At 34.2% G+C, this 20,000-nt stretch overlaps 2 protein-coding genes and 1 long non-coding RNA gene across 3 annotated transcripts in view; 2 read left to right on the plus strand and 1 right to left on the minus strand.

The window, feature by feature from the left end:
- slc9a8 (solute carrier family 9 member 8) overlaps positions 1-2,340 on the minus strand; it is a 58,879-nt gene extending 56,539 nt beyond the window's left edge. The window contains 2 exon segments of the mRNA NM_001008586.1: positions 205-383; positions 2,055-2,340. Coding sequence (NP_001008586.1) covers positions 205-383; positions 2,055-2,251 — 376 coding nt within the window. The 5' untranslated portion in view covers positions 2,252-2,340.
- A 3,258-nt stretch (positions 2,341-5,598) lies between these two features.
- Positions 5,599-20,000, plus strand: part of b4galt5 (beta-1,4-galactosyltransferase 5) — a 59,308-nt gene continuing 44,906 nt past the window's right edge. The window contains 1 exon segment of the mRNA NM_001045332.2: positions 5,599-5,928. Coding sequence (NP_001038797.2) covers positions 5,823-5,928 — 106 coding nt within the window. The 5' untranslated portion in view covers positions 5,599-5,822.
- On the plus strand, positions 12,967-17,621 carry LOC147831205 (uncharacterized). Its single transcript, XR_015523107.1, has 2 exons — positions 12,967-14,746; positions 14,887-17,621. It is a non-coding gene; the product is annotated as an uncharacterized LOC147831205 (long non-coding RNA).

The raw sequence follows: 20,000 nt of genomic DNA on the forward strand, positions 1-20,000 counted from the left end.
AACCCTTCCCTTTCACACTCTGTTTCAAGGACCAAGGGGAAGAGGTAGGGGTAAAAAATAAAACTGGGATTGGGCCTAAGACATGGTAACACAAAACACCCATAAAAACATAGATTTAAACATGGAGCAACGCTTGCTTTGGACGTGGTTCTGAAGTAATGATATAACAGCAGTCACACTGAGATGCTTCTGACATGTACTCACCGATGACCAGCAGGCTAAAGAAAATGGTCATCCCGCTGGACTGCTCCTCTTCCTGGGCCTTGACCCCTGTCTGGACAGGCAGGATGGGCTCATTTTTAGGAGGCTCGGGCGTCGCAGGCTTGGGCGCAGGTGTGGTGGTTTGAGCAGTGTCATTGCTGGAGGTGTCAGTCTCATTTAACCTGTCAGAAAAATAGGTTTTAACTACATTATCCATGCACAGTAAAATATGAGGTTATCCCAGATGAAACAAAATTACAGTAATTATACTAATACAATTAGACCATACTATAGTAAAATACTTGAAATAATCTGTTGTGGTAATTCTGTAGGTGCTATGGTAATACGACATCTATAGACTATAGTATAGGGCTGTACAATATATCGTTTCAGCATGTGCACATCCACAATAGTAACATTATAAAGATATGCAATGTTTGGTCTGAATTATAGTTGACCAGGAGCCACAGAATTGTATTTAATCACTGTATTTATATAGAATTTATATGATTTATGCAAACAAAAAGAAAAAAACATTCCTTACTTAGAATTTTGAATTTTCATATTTTTTCTAATCCAAATATGTACATTTCAAAGTGAAAACAAGATTGCAAGTGGGGAACTTGCAGATGATTTGCTTAAAATAAGAAAAAAAAACTCAAAAGATTTTTACTTATTTCTTTCTGAAAGTGAAAACAAAACAATATTTTTACTTGCTTTTATTCCAAATATCAAAAAAATTCTTAGAGCAAGTAAAAATATTGTTTTGTTTTCACCATCAGAAAAAAATAAGTGAAAATTAAGAGTTTTTTTTTTTCTTATTTTAAGCAAATTATCTGCAATTACCCCACTTGCAATAATCTTGTTTTCACTTTGAAATGTACATATTTGGACAAAAAAAAAAGACAAAACTAAATAAGAAAAGCATTTTTTGCAGTCGGATTATTTAATTTCTGTACCCGAATACTGTTAGACTCAGTCAAAAACTATACAAAAAATTTCCTGAAACTGTATATATATATATATATATATATATATATATATATATATATATATATATATATATATATATATATATATATATATATATCGCAATATTTATAGCATATATTTCAATATCCAGCCGCCTGTCTCCGAGATTTTAGTTCCAACTTGCCTCAACACACCTGCAACGATCAACACACCAGCAACGATGTTTCTAGAAAGCCTAGCTTGACTAGCCAGCCCAGGTGATAGAGGTAAAGTTATTTTTATATTCGCACATTCGGACTTTCCCCTCAATAATGTGATTTCATAAAAGTATTATTTGTAAACTCTAAATGGCGAAATCAAATTAGCAGCAATGACTGTCAAAGTACAACACAGTTCACTGTCAATTAAACAGTGTTAATGTTGTTTTCAAGTCACACTTGCCTGCTATTACTACCCAATATTCAAAGTAAAATGGTAAACAATACAGAGACTTCTAAATGAACGAATGTGTGAATATAAAACCAACTTCACCCTCTAGCCCAGGTGTGTCTGATTGGAGTTAAAACTAAACTTTGCAGAACACCAGCCCTCCAGGAACCGAGTTTGGGCCACCCCTGTTATGTAAGTATGTAATGTATGGATGGATGGATGGATGGGTAGATAGATAGATAAATAGACGTTGAAAATATAGTAGTACAGTGTGGGAATAAGTTGATAATAACACTGTGGTATAATCTATATACTTATATACGTATCCATATACAAATATACTCATAGTGATGGAGCATATGTTACTAATCATACGTCACTGTCTACATCTCTGTCAGTCATCTCTGTGCTCCTACACTGAAAGCAAACTGAAGAGAAGCATATAGCAGTACCTGGTCAGCTGTTCAGCGTGTCCATCAGCAGGATTTTGAGCTTGTGCATCACTGTCGGCGTTGTTATTATTATTATTGACAGCTTCACCCTCGGCTTTACTGTATATCTGATCATCTGCCCGAGCAAACGGCGCTGAATTGGCTGTCAATATGATTAAACACACACAGACGACAACCGCGCGATTACTGACACCCATCATGCTCATAAATAATCAATACTACAAAGATAAAATCGCAATATTAAACTCATGTCGCCACAATCCATGTTTCGCAGAGCAAATTCATCGTCATCACTCTTTGCCCGGAACTCATGGGAGATGTAGTTTAATTTTTCTTCTGGCTCTATTTAGCATTACTAACGAAAACAAAGTGAAGTTTCGGTGAGTTGATGCTTTTAGGATAATATTATATTATCCCAATGTCCACGATATGAATTTTGACCGCATATGTAGTAACAGGTTAAAATTAAGTAGTTAAATCAGAGCTACCGACGTCACACGACAGCAATGCTTGCTGGGAGTGGTAGTTCACATAAGGTGGGCGTGTCTACAATGCGCAAATCTGAGTTCGTCGGTTTAAAGTTAATTCTACATGACACAACCCCGCACATAACCCATATTTTGTCTGCATAAGATGTACATTCAAGACAAACTGTGTTAAAGGTCCAGATTCCGCACACTAGGACTACAACACATGTTACAGCACGCTGTGTGGCTCAGCTGCCACTTTTAAATAAGTAAATTATGATCCCCTTTCTGCCTTTTAAAATTTTTTCTGTCAATTTTGCTGCTGTTTTATTATAGTTTATGTTATTTTTAGGCTCCATTCTACTCTAGTGGATATGAAGAGTTAGCAAAAATTTTCTAAGTGCCGTCTAAAATTTCCTTCGAAAATAATTTTTTTTCTCAGCCTCTTTTGTTTATGTTGAGTTATTTTACTATAAAAACCACGAAAAGGACTTATCCTTTGCCATAAAAGTGAAATTACTGAACCTACACACAGGAGCCTGATAAAATGCTCATTTTAGAAGACATTTTCAGAAGGCATTTAGAGGTTTTTGCATCTGAACTCATGTATAGAGTAGAGCAGATGGACACAAATGCCTACAGTATTACACATTTTACTATAGTATGGTTCAAAAATAGAGTGAAACCATATAACTAAATGATAATCATTTTATGTCTGAGATGGATGGATGGATGGATGGATGGATGGATGGATGGATGGATGGATGGATGGTTGGATGGATGTATGGATGGATGGATAGGTTGGTTGGTTGGTTGGTTGGTTGGTTGGTTGGTTGATTGATCGGGCGCCCTGTGATGATGCCCTGAGACTCAGAGTTGGGGTACTTTCTCTGTAATATTTTGGTAGACCGACTGGACTCCCCAATTCAGGAGGGAAGAGAGGGTTAAAGGTTTGTTAACGGAAAGCAAGGAAATAGAGTGCAGAAGGTGGGTTCGAGAGAACGAGAAGAACACTGCTGGACAGCTGGTCTGCCACAAATAAGTTTTAAAGAGGTGATTGGTTAAGGAGACAAAGTGGGGCGTGGTTCCATTGCTGAACCTTTGTCAACAAGTTAACAATAGATAGATAGATAGATAGATAGATAGATAGATAGATAGATAGATAGATGGATGGATGGATGGATGGATGGATGGATGGATGGATGGATGGATGGATGGATGGATGGATGGATGGATAGATAGATAGATAGATAGATAGATAGATAGATAGATAGATAGATAGATAGATAGATAGATAGATAGATAGATAGATAGATAGATAGATAGATAGATAGATAGATAGAGATCGATCGATCGATCGATCGATAGATAGATAGATAGATGGAAATATGGATAGATAGATAGATAGATAGATAGATAGATAGATAGATAGATAGATAGATAGATAGATAGATAGATAGATAGATAGATAGATAGATAGATAGAGATCGATCGATCGATCGATAGATAGATAGATGGAAATATGGATAGATAGATAGATAGATAGATAGATAGATAGATAGATAGATAGATAGATAGATAGATAGATAGATAGATAGATAGATAGATAGATAGATAGATAGATAGATAGATAGATAGATAGATAGATAGATAGATAGATAGATAGATAGATAGATAGACAGACAGATAGATAGAGATCGATCGATCGATCGATAGATAGATGGAAATATGGATAGATAGATAGATAGATAGATAGATAGATAGATAGATAGATAGATAGATAGATAGATAGATAGATAGATAGATAGATAGATAGATAGATAGATAGATAGATAGAGATCGATCGATCGATCGATCGATAGATAGATGGAAATATGGATAGATAGATAGATAGATAGATAGATAGATAGATAGATAGATAGATAGATAGATAGATAGATAGATAGATAGATAGATAGATAGATAGATAGATAGATAGATAGATAGATAGAGATCGATCGATCGATCGATCGATAGATAGATGGAAATATGGATAGATAGATAGATAGATAGATAGATAGATAGATAGATAGATAGATAGATAGATAGATAGATAGATAGATAGATAGATAGATAGATAGATAGATCGATCGATCGATCGATCGATCGATAGATCGATAGATAGATAGATCCATCTATCCATCCATCCATCATCTATCTATCTATCTGTCTGTCTGTCTGTCTGTCTGTCTGTCTATCTATCTATCTATCTATCACAATTATTATGCATTGAAATTAAACAATCAAATTAAGTTTAGTAACTTAATTAGTTTGTTTACATTCATTCATTCATTTTCCTTCGACTTAGTCCATTTATTTGTCTGGGGTCGCCACAGCGGAATGAACCGCCAACTTATCCAGCATATGTTTTACACAGGGGATGCCCTTCCAGCTGCAACTCAGTACTGGGAAACACCCATACACACTTAGTCACACACATACTACGGCCAATTTAGTTTATTCTGTTCCCCTATAGTGCGTGTCTTTGGACTGTGGGGGAAATCAAAGCACCTGGAGGAAACCCATGACAACAAACTCCAGAAATGCCAACTGACCCTAAGCTGGGACCTTCTGCTGCAAGGCGACAGTGCTAACCACTGAGCCACCGTGACGCCTGTTTAAAATCAGGCCATATAAATTGATTGCAACCCTAAAAAAATTGTAAATTCAATTAATTATTTATTATTTTGTTTTTAGTGTGGATAAATTATTCAGTGTTCATCAATACAATCATATGTTACTGAGTTAAACGTATGCTCTAAACTATATTAAAATATGATTAATGTAAGTTCAAATACATTTATGGTACCATAAAGATGACGCGATCGCCATCAAAATCCTCCTCGGATATCGATGCGCGCCTCTGTAGTTTACCTGTCTTTCTGTTTTACAGCCTCCCTGAGTAAACTGAACCATTAGTGCAGCGTTACGTAATCAAGTAAAGTCATGCATAGTAATTTTCACACACTCCCTCCTTTCCGACGGCCCCTTGAACATCGCTCAGATATGTGCGTAACGCGCAGTCCCATGCGCTCCCATTCATTAGCAGAGCGCAGGAGGGTGTGTGTGTGTGTGTGTGTATGCGAGAGTGTGTGTGCGCGCGCGCTCTCTCTGCCTGACCAATACATACAGACACACGGGATGGAGAAGATGATGAGGCTCTACTAAAACAACCAAACCTTTTAAATTTCGGGATCATATCTGGACTCTCTATTAACGGGACACGCATACAGAAGAATACCTGCGTCTCTCTGTCTATATAATGCCGACACATCTGAGATTTCGGAGAAGGTCATTCCTCGGACTGTTATTTCTCTTCTCGCTCTCCACATCTGCACTGTACTTCATCTACTCGGCTCCTGGAATAGGTAGGACACGTTTGGTTTTCGTGTTTATGAATCTATATGCTGCACATTATGTTTATATAGTCAGATTTAAAGACGGACAAATGGTAGCCTATTTACGAGAGCACTGCTTACATTTAGCATGGTTTATATAATGTCTCTGTCAGCGAGGTGTTTGTGTTTAACTGCCTTCATCATCATTATCATCAGCAGCATTATAATGTCGCTCTCTGTGGGCTGATGAATGCAGATGTCCGAGGTGTGGAGACCATTATTTGGGAACTAGCCTAATGTATATGGGGTTCTGGGCAAACATCAGCATTAGTGAGAGCTGTCCTGGCTGATTTCGCTAAGATATATTGATTAATTGTGTTAATATTGCACCTTTTTCGGCCTTTCCGGGTGCGCTCTCTCTGGTGCGCGGCGCAGTTTTGGTTAGACCCGCCCATGACGCGCCTTCCCGGCAGAGAGATGACCGTCCTGCGTCTGCTCCACGAATGAATATTTAATCACTGCCCGCTGACGTAGCTTGATCACTGGTAAAGGAATCCAGTCGTTAATTTTATTAAACCTTGTTAAACAAAATGTAAAGACAAAAGGTCAAGACAAAGGATATTTTTTATGTTGCTTTAACTTATTTATTTTCATTAAGTTAATCAGGTTCCAACTACACTGTAAAAATGCTGGGTTCCACACAACTCCTTCATGTTAACACAAATTGATTAAGTCTACTTGATTTGGACATAAAACAATTAAGTTGTGCAAAAAAAAACCTCAATAATTATGTTGATTTTGCTCATTTTAAATTAGTAGTTTGAACAAGCCGCACGTTGTTGCTTTGAGTTTACTTTTTTAAAAGTTATACAAAGTTTAACTTAATATTTATTGATTTATGCAAGTTGATATGACTAGAAAAGTTCATTTGATTCAACTTAAAAAAAAATTAATCCAGCAAGAAGTTGTTGTTGTTTTTACAGTGTTATAAATGTGGATATTTGAAGGACAATTTAAAAGCATTTTATATGAATAACAATTAAATAAACATATTTTAAACATCAATAAATATAATTTATTAATAAATATTATCTTAAACATGTTCAAAATATGTTTATATTATCAAATATAATGGGAAAAAATAATTGCATGACATAAAATTACATATTTTGAATTATTATGAGATTTATACACTCTCACAAATAAAGGTACAGGAGCTGTCACTGGGGCAGTAACTTTTCAAAAGGTACATATTTGTACCTAAAGGGTCCATAATGATACCTCAAAGGGACATTTTCGGTACATTTGGGCACTAATATGCACCTTTGAGGAACCACTGTGGACTCTTTGGGTACAAATATGTATCTTTTGAAAAGGTACTGCCCCTGTGACAGCTCCTGTACCTTTTATTTCTGAGAGCGTAAGCTGTAAACACAATAAAGGAAAATGGATTTACAGTTGTTAGCATTAGTTACATTAACCAACAATGAAGAATGTGCTCCTTCTACATCGCATATAATAATTTGACTTAATGATAATGCTATAAAATAATATGTTATTAAATGCAAAAGCATGGCAAAAGTGAAAAAGAAGGTTGCTGTTTCGAGTCCCGGCTGGGTCAGTTGGGATTTATATATGGAGTTTGCATGTTTTCCCCGTGTTTGTGTTGGTTTCTTCCGGGTGCTCCGGTTTTCCCCACAAGTCCAAAGACATGTGGTATAGGTGAATTGGGTAAGCTAAATTGTCCGTAGTGTATGAGTGAATGAGAGTGTATGGGTGTTTCCCAGTGATGGGTTGCAGCTGGATGGGCACCTGCTGCTTAAAACACATGCTGGATAAGTTGGTGATTCATTCCACTGTGGCGACCCTAGATTAATAAAGGAACTAAGCCAAAAACAAAATGAATTAATGTGGATATTTGAAGGATTTCCCAAGCATTTTATGTGGATAAAAATCAAATTTAAATATTATAATCATCAATAAATATCATATAGACCATTTTTAGGGATGTAAACAAAAATATCAACAAATATTATCTTAAAAATATTCCAAATATAAAATATAGTGAATAAAAAAATAACAGCATGAAATAAATTACATATTTAGATGTATTATTTATTGTATACGGTGTAACCTGATTTAATGATCACTTATACAATATATAATACATTACAATCATAAAAACTTATAGTTATGACTGTTCATTTTATTAAAACATGAAATAAAAATGTATTTTCTATGAATATGAACTAAAAAAAAATGTAATTATTTCGCATAAATACTTCGCTAAAATTATCACAAATACTTTAAAATATAACAGAAGCACAGGCACGCACACAGGGATTCCCCATCATGACTTTTTCATTTAAAGCCAACTCATGTGTACAGCGTTTCCTTATTCTGCATTTGTGTAAATGTAAATGTGCTCAATTATTAATGGAGACCCTTTAGAAAGGACTTTTTTTTTCTTTCCTCCTTCAGCTATTTCCTTTTATAGCATGTATATGTGTGAAAAGAACAAGCACCAGTAATTCTAGGATGTTAATAATGAATGGAAAGTTGTGCATTTGACTCGGCAATTGTTGTGCATCCCAAATGGAGGTGATTGACATGTGGAGAGAGAAACGGGAACGCTCACTTCTGGTGGATGTCTCTGTTTAAACACAGGAAACTTCAGCTGTTTCTGGTAATTGTGGCTCATATTTTTGACATACACTGAAAAACATGATTTATTGAATTTACTAAAGGGTAGTGGTTTCAAACTATTTATGTGGGCCGAAATGGACAAACGAATTCAATTTAGTAATGTCCAACTTAATATGTTTGTTTAAATTCAGCCCATATACATTTTTAGTAACCACTTACCTTTAAAATAATTGAGTAAATCCAATGTTTTTTATTAGTGTATTTTCGGACATTAAAATGTAATCTCTCTCTCTCTCTCTCTCTCTCTCTCTCTCTCTCTCTCTCTCTCTCTCTTTCTCTCTCTCTTTCTCTCTCTCTCTCTCTCTCTCTCTCTCTCTTTCAAATAGCCTGTTAGTTTTTCTGTTTATATTTATATTGTGGTCGAAATCTACACTATAAAGCATTTTTTTTTTCCTGCTTGTTCAAACTACTTATTTAAAATAAGCTAAAACGACACAATTCTTAAGGTTTTTGGGGGATAACTTAATTGTTTTTTGTTCCGTGAACTTAAAATTGTAAAAACCATTAAGTTAACTTAATCAATTTGCATTGAGATGAAATGAAGGAATTGAATGGAACCCTGCATTCAATAAAGTGTATTTTAAAAGGGATAGTTCTGCAAAATTGATCAGTTCTGTCAGTGTTGTCACTCTTATGTGGTTCAATTAAATTAATTGGTAATTAATAAACATCTTTAAGTACTTTATTAGGCTTGAAAAGTTAAGTTGCGTAGACACTTTTCATGAATGTGCTATAATAATTAAAGAATATTAAAAGGGTCATCAAAGAAACACTCGTTCATTCAAATGGTTTTGGAGTAACATGCTATTGAACAAATGATGGCAGAGTGTTGTAATACAAATGAATGAGCAAGATACCCTTATGTCTCAAGAAAAACGTATTCTCTTAAGTTGCATTTAATGTTTTAACGCATGCACAATAAGCTTTTTTCACTTTCAAAAATAATTACTAAGCTTGCCAAATCTTGAGATTAGAAATATTATTTTTTTTACCGTAGCTCTAGTGCAGGGGTTCCCAAACTTTTCAGCCCGCGACCCCCTAAAATAACAATGCCAGTGACTCGTGACCCCCAATATCCTCTGAGGTGGTTATAAATACAGAAACCTTGCATGCAATGACGCAGACAAACCAATTAAATTTGTGTCAGTGCTTTAAATGTGCCAGAAAGTATAACCTGATGTTATAAAATCAAAATGTACTGACTCTATTGCTGCCTTTAATATAATGTAATTACCCCAGGGGTTGCAATCCAATGGAACTAGTAACTATAAGCTACTATAGTAACTATATAATATATAGTAACTATAAACAACTATTTTTATTTTCAGCATAGTTATGGATAAAATATGTTAATTCTTATGGTTTAATAAAAATAAATAGATTTTTGGAAATCACCGGGCGACCCCCCTTCATTGCCCCGTGACCCCTCGGGGGGTCCCGACCCCCACTTTGAGAACCACTGCTCTAGCGTAACAAAATAAATAGGTGAAAAAAAAGAGTAAAAACTATTATAGAAGGAAACATCAACTGTTTCTTGTAATTGTGGGTCATATTTTTAGCATATTTTTAGGGCATTAAAATATAAACTTTCTTTCGGAAACGTCACACGGTAGTGTCACTTTCAAATAGCCTGCTAGTTCACCTGTTTATCCGCTTGTTAAGTGTGACGTCACGCGAAGCTGCTTCCGGGTCCAAGCGCTCTATTCAACTGAATGGGGAGAATCGTGAAATGGTAATAATAAACGTTTACAAATCGATTTAAGGCTTTCGAAAATGTCCATGCCTAATATCCAATGGCCAGAAAGTGATTCCTTTTTTATAAATTGTTACATTTTTGGTGTTTATGCAGCAAGCCCAGAGATTGTTGTGTACACTATGATTTTATATAAAATTAACTTTAATGTGTGATATGAATAAAACGTGATTATAAACGAATGATTTCTCCACTCAAATGAATGGCGTATTGGACTGGAAACAGTATTAAATATGTCACCACTTAACAAGTGAATAGGAAGGGATAGTTCTCTGAAATCGATCAGTTCTGTCAGTGTTGTCAGTTTCATGTGTTTCCAAACGTCTTTAAGAACTTTATCAGGCTTGAATAGTTGTGCAGACTTTTCATGAATGGGCTATAATAATGAGGGGATGTGGAAAGGATCTTCAAAGAAACACACGTTCATTCATATGGTTTTGGTGTAACATGCTATTGAACAAATGATAGCAGAGATTCATTCTTCAAATGAATGAGCAATAGGCTTTGGTAAAATTTCTATACCCTTACGATTCAATGAAAGTTGCATTTAATGTTTCAACGTATGAACAATAACCTTTTTTTCACTCTCAAAGAGAATTACCAAGCTTGTCAAATCTTGAGATTACTACTGTAGAAGTATTAGTTACCCTTTTTCTTACTATAGATCTAGTGCAGTGGTCACCAAACTTGTTCCGGGAGGGCCGGTGTCCTGGAGATGTTAGCTCCAACCCTAATCAGACACACCTGAACAAGCTAATCAAGGTCTTATTTGGTATACTTGAAACATCCAGGCAGGTGTGTTGAGGCAAGTTGGGGCTAAATCCTCCAGGACCGAGATTGGTGACCCCTGCTCTAGGGTAATAAAATAAATTGGGGGTGGGGGATGTGGGGGAACTATTATAGAAGGAAACATCAACTGTTTCTGGTAATTGTGGGTCATATTTTTGGCATATTTCTATAATAAAAGCATGGGTGCTTCTGTAACACAGTAAAAAATGTTGGGTTCCACACAATTGCTTCATGTTGTCCCAACACAAATCAATTAAGTTAACCATTTTTACACATTTAAGTGGATTGAACATCAAACAATTGTAGTCCCAAAAAACTTCGAAGAATTTTATTGTTTCAACTCGTTTTAGATCAGTAGCTTGAACAAGCAGCAAAGCTCACTTTTTGAGTGAAGGTGGTGATCTCAAAACTCTAAATCTTCTAAATCTTCAAACTAAAGTCAAGTCAAAACTCTAACAAGTCTTTCCATCAACTTCTAAACACTTAAGATGACTTTTATTGTCAACATTTCCCTCTCTTAATGCAATCCCACGCAAAGCTGGGAACTACAGTACAAATCTCCTATTCAGGTAGTTGGACCAACACAATTCCTTCTTGTTGTCCGAACACAAAACGCTTAAGTTATCTTAATGGTTTACAAATTTAAGCGGACTGAATATAAAACAAAAGAAATTAGTCAAAGGAATTACAAGAATTGTTTTGTTTCAGCTCATTTTTAATAAATAGCTTGAGCAAGCAACAGTAATCTTTTTTTTTTATGTTGATTAACAGAAGTACACTACAGTCAACTTGATTGAATTAAATAAGTGTAGTTAACTCAATAATTTACCGAAAGTTAATTCTACTCATTTGAAAAGAGTTTTGAACTAAATTTAATTTAATTGTTGATGAAATACCTCATTACTTCAACTTAAATTAAAAAAGTTCACTGCTTGTATAGTTTCTATTTTTTTACTCAAATGGTTTGTTGCAATCGGTTTCCTCAAACGGTTTGAGTTGCCTTGACTTATTGGGTTTTGCAGTACTCAGTTGGTTTGAGTTCTCTTCATTTATTGAGTTTTACTGAGCCCAAATTGCTTCGTTTACTCAAATGAAGTAAGTGCACAGTACTCATTAGGATTAGTTTTTGAACTTAAATGGTTTGTAGCAATCGGTTTCCTCAAATGGTTTGAGTTACCTTAACTTTTTGGGTTTTACAGTGTATTAGTTGCCCTTTTTACCATACGTCTAGTGTAACAAAATAAATGGGGAAAAATTATATATATATAAAAATGTATTATAGAAGGAAACAAACAGTTTCTGGTAATTGTGGGTCCTATTTTATATTTAGGACATCAAAATATACCTCTCTTTCGGAAACGTGCTTTCAAATAGCCTGTTAGTTCTCATGTTAATATTTATACCTAAGCAGAAATCTATTTTAAAGAGATAGTGCTCCAAAAATGGTCAATTCTATCAGTGTTGTCACTCTCATGTGGTGCAGTTGAATTAATTCGCAATCAATAAATTTCTTGGTAACACTTTACAATAAGGTTCATTGGTTAATGCATTTACTAACATGAACTAATCATGAACAACACATGTGCAGCATTTATTAATCATAATTGAACATTTACTAATGCATTGTTAAACATCCAAGTCCATGCTTGTTAACATTAGTTAATGCACCATAAGTTAACATGAACTACTGTATTTTCATTAACTAATGTTAACTAACATGAACAAATGCAGTAGTAAATGTATTGTTCATTGTTTGTTCATGTTAGTAAATGCATTAAGTAACATTAACTAATGAACCTTATTGTAAAGTGTGACCAATTTCTTCAAGAACTTTATCAACCTTGAAAAGTGGACTATAATAGTGAAGGGATATTGAAAGGAACTTTGATTGATTTAAAAAAATATATTTCCTAAATGATGATTAACAGAGCAAGGAATTTTTCACAGTATTTCCTATAATATTTTTTCTTCTGGAGAAAGTCTTGTTTGTTTTATTTCGGCTAGAATAAAAGCAGTCTAAAAAAATGTAAAAGACATTTTAAGGTCAATATTAATAGCCCCCTTAAGTTGTATATTTATTTCAACCATCTACAGAACAATCCAGCTTTATACAATGACTTGCCTAATTACCCCAGTTAAGCCTTTAAATGTCACTTCAAGCTGAATACTAGTGTCTTAAAAAAATATCTAGTCAAGTATTATTTACTGTCATCATGACAAAGATAAATGAGTTATTAAAACTATTATGTTTAGAAATACTCTCTGTTAAACAGAAATTAGGGAAAAACATATACAGGGGCCTAAAAATTCTGACTTCAACTGAATGTTGGAATCAAATAAGTAGGTTAGGCTTGGGGTTATGCCCACTCTGGAAACCAGTAGGTTTTGAAAAGGACAAAGCAGCGAATTCAGTGAATCAGAAAATGTAATGCAATTAGATGCATTTCCCCAAATGCAAACAGCAAGAGCATTGTGTGTTCCTCTCTATATTTATCTCAGTGAGGATGCAGTGCAGATACGTGTCTGCGTCCCCATGGAAACAAGCAGCAGCAGCAGCAGCTCTGTTTAATGCTCGTCAAGGGAGTTGAGTTCGTAGGTCACAGAAAACCTTCAGTAAACCACTTATTGCTCATCTCGCAGCTCGGGGGAGGGACCGGGGCCCCAGATGTGTCTTATTGCTGAAGTTTATTGAATTAAACCTTGTGAAAAATCCTGCTGGAGCTCACTGGAGCGCAGGTCCTATTTATAGCATGGAGACCCAGGAGTCTCCACCCATCCTCTGCGCAGAGCAGGAAGAGGAGATGTGTTTCTGTGGCACAGCCGTCGGTCCAATCCGGGATGCCCAGTCAGGGGTCACTAGGGGTCAGATCTGCGGATTGGAGATATAGGGAATACATCTGACATAATCCTGTTGTTCATGAAATCATTGTTGAAATTGTTGAGCAGTGTCTATAATCCAGGACTATGGGATTAGGTCCAGTGACTCCCATGGGTAGCTGCTCCAGTATGAGATTATGCCAAGTAGGACAATGTTTCTCAATCTTTTTTTTTTTTTGGTTTTGGAGAAACATTACCATCTTAAAGATATGTTTCTGGCATTGGAGCTTATCTGCTTGTTTTCCTTTTGGCTTGAGGCATTGTTAAAGGCCATGGTTGACTGTTTGAATAAAATGTTGTAAATTTAAATAACAGAAATTTCCTTACATTTCAATTTCTGGTAAGTTTCTGTAATTTATTGTCCGTTATTTTCCGTTAATTTCTGTAATTTAATATCCATTATTTTCCGGTACATTTCTGTAATTTAATATCTGCTATTTTCCGGTAAATTTCTATAATTTAATATCTGTTATTTTCTGGTAAATTTCTGTAATTAAATATCCGTTATTTTTCGGTAAATTTCTGTAATTTAATGACGTTATTTTCCGGTAAATTTTTGTAATTTAATATCCAATATTTTCCGGTAAATTTCTGTAATTTAATATCTGCTATTTTCCGGTAAATTTCTGTCATTTAATATCTGTTATTTTCCGGTAAATTTCTGTAATTTAATATCTGTTATTTTCCGGTAAATTTCTGTCATTTAATATCTGTTATTTTCCGGTAAATTTCTGTAATTTAATATCTGTTATTTTCCGGTAAATTTCTGTAATTAAATATCCGTTATTTTTCTGTAAATTTCTGTAATTTAATGGCGTTATTTTCCTGTAAATTTTTGTAATTTAACATCCGTTATTTTCCAGTAAATTTCTGTAATTAAATATCCATTATTTTTCGGTAAATTTCTGTAATTTAATGGCGTTATTTTCTTGTAAATTTCTGTAATTTAATGCCCATTATTTCCCGGTAAAATTCTGTAATTTAATGGGCGTTATTTTCCGGTAAATTTCTGTAATTTAATATCCGTTATTTTCGGCAAATTTCTGCAATTTAATGCCCATTATTTTCTGGTAAATTTCTGTAATTAAATGCCCGTTATTTTCCGGTAAGATTCTGTAATTTAATGGCCGTTATTTTTCAGGAAATTTCTGTAATTTAATATCTGTTATTTTCCGGTAAATTTCTGTAATTTAAAGGGCGTTTTTTTCTTGCAATTTCTGTAATTTAATATCCGTTATTTTCCGTTAATTTCTGTAATTTAATATCCATTATTTTCCGGTAAATTTCTGTAATTTAATATCTGCTATTTTCCAGTAAATTTCTGTAATTTAATGGCCGTTGTTTTCTGGTAATTTCTGTAATTTAATATCCGTCATTTTCCTGTAAATTTCTTTAATTTAATGGCCGTTGTTTTCTTGCAATTTCTGTTATTTAATATCCGCTATTTTCCAGTATTTCTGTAATTTAATATCTGTTATTTTCCTGTAAATTTCTGTAATTTAATGCCCGTTGTTTTTTGGTAATTTCTGGATTTTAATGGCCGTTATTCTCCAGTAATTTCTGTAATTTAATATCCGTTATTTTCCGGTAAATTTCTGTAATTTAGTGGCCGTTGTTTTCTGGTAATTTCTGTAATTTAATATCCGTTATTTTCCTGTAAATTTCTGTAATTTAATATCTGCTATTTTCCTGTAAATTTCTGGCTGAAGTGTTCAGTACTACACAGCTTGTCTATTGTTTATTATTTTCTTATATTCGCAAGTGTTCAGGCCAACTCCCGATTTGAACATTCTTTAACATGTTAATAAATGACCGATTTCAGCATCAGCTGTAGTTTTTAAAGGGGGTGGGGGATGTTAGATACTTCAGGCCATAAGATTCGATGAGAAACTATCTTGATAAGAAAGAGGTGGTCAAATAATTTTTTTAAAAATATTTATATCTTAAAAATGCGAAATGTCACCGTTTTGGTGCACACAAACTTGTATATTGCCTTAAGACTTATATACTGATACTAACATCTAAAAAACTAGGATTTTGATTTCATTTGGACTTTCAAAAGTATATTAACCCTTTAAGGTGCACTCGAAAAAAGGATTTTTGGCCCACGCTTGCATTGACACAACTCTTATAAAGAGTAATAAGCAATGGAAATAATAATGGTACCCTATGAATAAAAGGTCGACCAGGTGGTTACGATGCTTGTTAAAGGGTTAACTTAGTTTAATAATTTATGATTATCATAAAAACATTATGTCGTCATGACATATCGATCATATCATTTTACTTTACGCATGTATGGTTGAATTAAACACATTTAGATGGGTCCTATTACAACCGTTTACAAGGTGTAATAAGTCTCAGGTTTCCCAGAATGTGTCTATGAAATATTAAACCAGTCTTCGACTCATTTCTCTTTTGTGTCAGCTGTCGAGCACACACAAATTTTTGTTAGAAGTGCACACAAACACACACGTTCATATGATGCTGGCAATGTTGGTTAATATTAACAGATTAACAGGGGGGAAATTGCTAGTATGTTAGGCTCTGTCCCCTTGCGCATGTTTTTGGTGGGAATTATTTGGTGATATCAGGCACAGTTGAAGTCAGAGTAATTAGCCCCCTGAATTATTAACCGTTTGTTTTATTTGTTCAACACATTTCTAATCATAATAGTTTTAATAACTCATTTCTAATAACTGATTTATTTTATCTTTGTCATGATGACAGTAAATAATATTTGACTAGATATTTTTCAAGACACTTCTATACAGCTTAAAGTGACATTCAAAGGCTTAACTAGGTTAATTAGGTTAACTAGGCAGGTTAGGGTAATTAGGCAAGTTATTCTATAATGATGGTTTGTTCTGTAGACTATCGAAAAAAATATATAGCTTAAAGGGGCTAATAATTTTGACCTTAAAATGGACTTTAAAAAATTAAAAACTGCTTTTATTGTAGCCCAAATAAAACAAAAAAGACTTTTTCCAGAAGAAAAAATTTTATCAGACATACTGTGAAAAGATCCTTGCTCTGTTAAACATCATTTGGGAAATATATAAAAAAAATAAAATAAAATAATTCTGACCTCAACTGTAGATTCTAGCTCAGGACTACAGTGGAGATGTTTGAGGGAGTACAGAAATCACTCAACGATCACACTGTAGTGACTGTATTATGTTTTATAATGCTTAAACAACAACATTATGCACTAAAGGTGTACATGTGAAAGCATTAAAAGTATTATACAACCCATTTAGCACTAATGAAACCGCTTTCTCCAACAAAAAGGTACAAAAAGGTAAAAGTCTTTAAAGTCAAGTCATGCATTTCTATAGGGCTTCATACAATGGAGAGTGTGTCAAAGCCGCTTTGCATGGATGGACAGGAAAAGGATGCCATGATAATATTTCAGATTGTGGAAAACATTCATCAGGCAGGAAGTAGGGTAGTGTGGGAATGCTGTTGTACTTGTAGATTAGATGAAAACCGATTGAGTTTGGTTATATATTAATGCCACTATCCGGCTATTTTTATGGACATTATGAACTATTAAAATGCAAACTAAAGATGCTCACACAGATTTGAAATGAACATACAGCCTGATTTCTTGAGGAAATGGAGATCTTTTAGGTTTTGTCAGTTCAGTAGCTAATTCGGACACATTTCAGTCGTATAAAATGTATGATTTTTAAATGGAGGCGTGGCTCCAAACCACACCCCTAAACCCAACCCTCATTGGGCAATGAGCGAATCATAAAGGAGATTGTACAAATTCTTATGAAGTAGCCAGTAAATCAAAAAGTTACAAACTGATGTGAGAGAGCATTGAAAATGAAGTACTTTACTTTAGTATGGTTCAAAAAACCTATCAACTAAATCACTATAGTATTTTTTTAAGTGGGATGACCAGACAAGCACCAACTCAGCAAGCTAAATTTGAAAAAAAAAAAAAAAGCCCTGGAAGAAGCCAGTGTAACACACTAGTAGAAAAAACGTATCTATTGCTGTCTGTGTGTGTCTAGCAAAACTCAGACAAAATCTATGCAGAAAGCCAGGTTGAAGGTGACTCACGAAACCACATGTGCTCCGCTGCACTGGATTCAGGTTATATGCCCCAGCACACTGTGCTATTTGTGGTCTTTCTTGTTGCTAGTGTACCATCATTTCCGTGAAACCTGTTGTTCAGGCTTGTGGTTGTTTGTATTTTTGTGCAAAACTCTACCTAGCCAGATCCCCAAAAACCAACAACAGGACACAGGTACACAGATGAGCTTTAGAATACATGAGTCACGTCCCAAATGACACACTACACACCCATACACTATGCGCTTATACACTTAATCATGTAGTGCATGAGGTTAGTGTCGCCCTAAAATTTTATTTATAAAATGAAAATTCTAACCGTTTTCCAGGCAATGTTTAACAGTTGCCAATTTAGTCAAGTAAAGTATGAAATATCAAATATCTTGACTGTAGGCATGGGATGATAAGCATTGTCAAGGTATACCGCGGTTTGGAAATAACAAGGTTTTAAAACAGCAAAAATTTTCTGTAATACGTTCCTAAGGAATGTATTACTTTTTTTATGACAACAGTTTCTCCGGCAGAAAAGATCTCCAAAGATGCCATTTTAAATTGTAAAGAAATCTGTTTTTGAAACTAATGAAGACAGCAGAAGTCAGTGAACCATTTTAATTGTTTAGCCTGACATGTTTACTGCTCCAAAATGTTATTAATCTTTCACAAAATAAAATATACTGTGTTCAAAGGGGAAAAAAGTTTTAGTTTTTTACTCAGACATTTAAAAAGAATATATTTTAGAGCAGTAATCACAATACGGTGATACCGTGAAACCGTAAAATTGTTATCCAAGGTTATTATACCGTCAGAATCTTATACCGGCCCATGCCTACATGACTGCACTGTAAAACATCCGTAATTTTTGTTTTTTCTTCTGGCAGAAAAAATTGGTAAATAACCGGCGTTAAATTACAGAAATTTACCGTAAAATAAAAAATGTTAAATTACAGACATTTACCGTAAAATAAAGGATGTTAAATTACAGAAATTTACCGTAAAATAAAGGGTGTTAAATTACAAACATTTACTGCTAAATAACGGACATTATATTACATTAATTTACCGTAAAATAAAGGGCGTTAAATTACAAAAATTTTCCAGAAAATAAAGCCATTAAATTACAGAAATTTACAGTAAAATAAAGGCATTAAATTACAGAAATTTACAGTAAAATAAAGGCATTAAATTACAGAAATTTACTGTAAAATAAAGGGCATTAAATTACTGACGTTTTCCAGAAAATAAAGGTAATTAAATTACAAAAATTTACTGTAAAATAAAGGGCATTAAATTACTGAAGTTTTCCAGGAAATAAAGGTAATTAAATTACAGAAATTTACTGTAAAATAGCAGACGTTAAATTACAAAAAATTACCTTAAAATAAAGGGGATTAAATTACAAAAATTTAATGTAAAATAGCGGACGTTAAATTACAAAAGTTTACCGTAAAATAAAGGGCGTTAAATTACAGAAATTTACAGTAAAATAAAAGCATTAAGTTACAGAAATTTACCTTAAATTAAATTTTTTGGTAAATTTCTGTAATTTAACCGCTGTTATTTTATGATAATTTACTGGTAATTTAACCCAGCTGCCGGGAAAAAAACAAAAAAGTGCAGTTTTTTTTCCAGTGTGCATTCACCATCAGGAACTGGCATAATCACTCATGCGAGAGAATTTTGCTTGCAGAATCCAAATAAATAAAGCAACCCGAACTCAGCTCAAGATAGCCCCACCCCTTTATCAGTACCTCTCCCCCCTCTTATGCTATGTGATCAAAGACAAAATTTTACTCTTACAGTATATTCAATGGGTATGAAGGCAACACAGTGGCTCAGTGATAAGCAAGAAAACCGCCGCACAGCAAGAAGGTCACTGGTTTGAGTCCCGGCT

Source organism: Danio rerio, chromosome 23, assembly GCF_052040795.2.
Source record: "Danio rerio strain M-AB ecotype USA chromosome 23, GRCz13ab, whole genome shotgun sequence".
Lineage (NCBI taxonomy): Eukaryota > Metazoa > Chordata > Actinopteri > Cypriniformes > Danionidae > Danio > Danio rerio.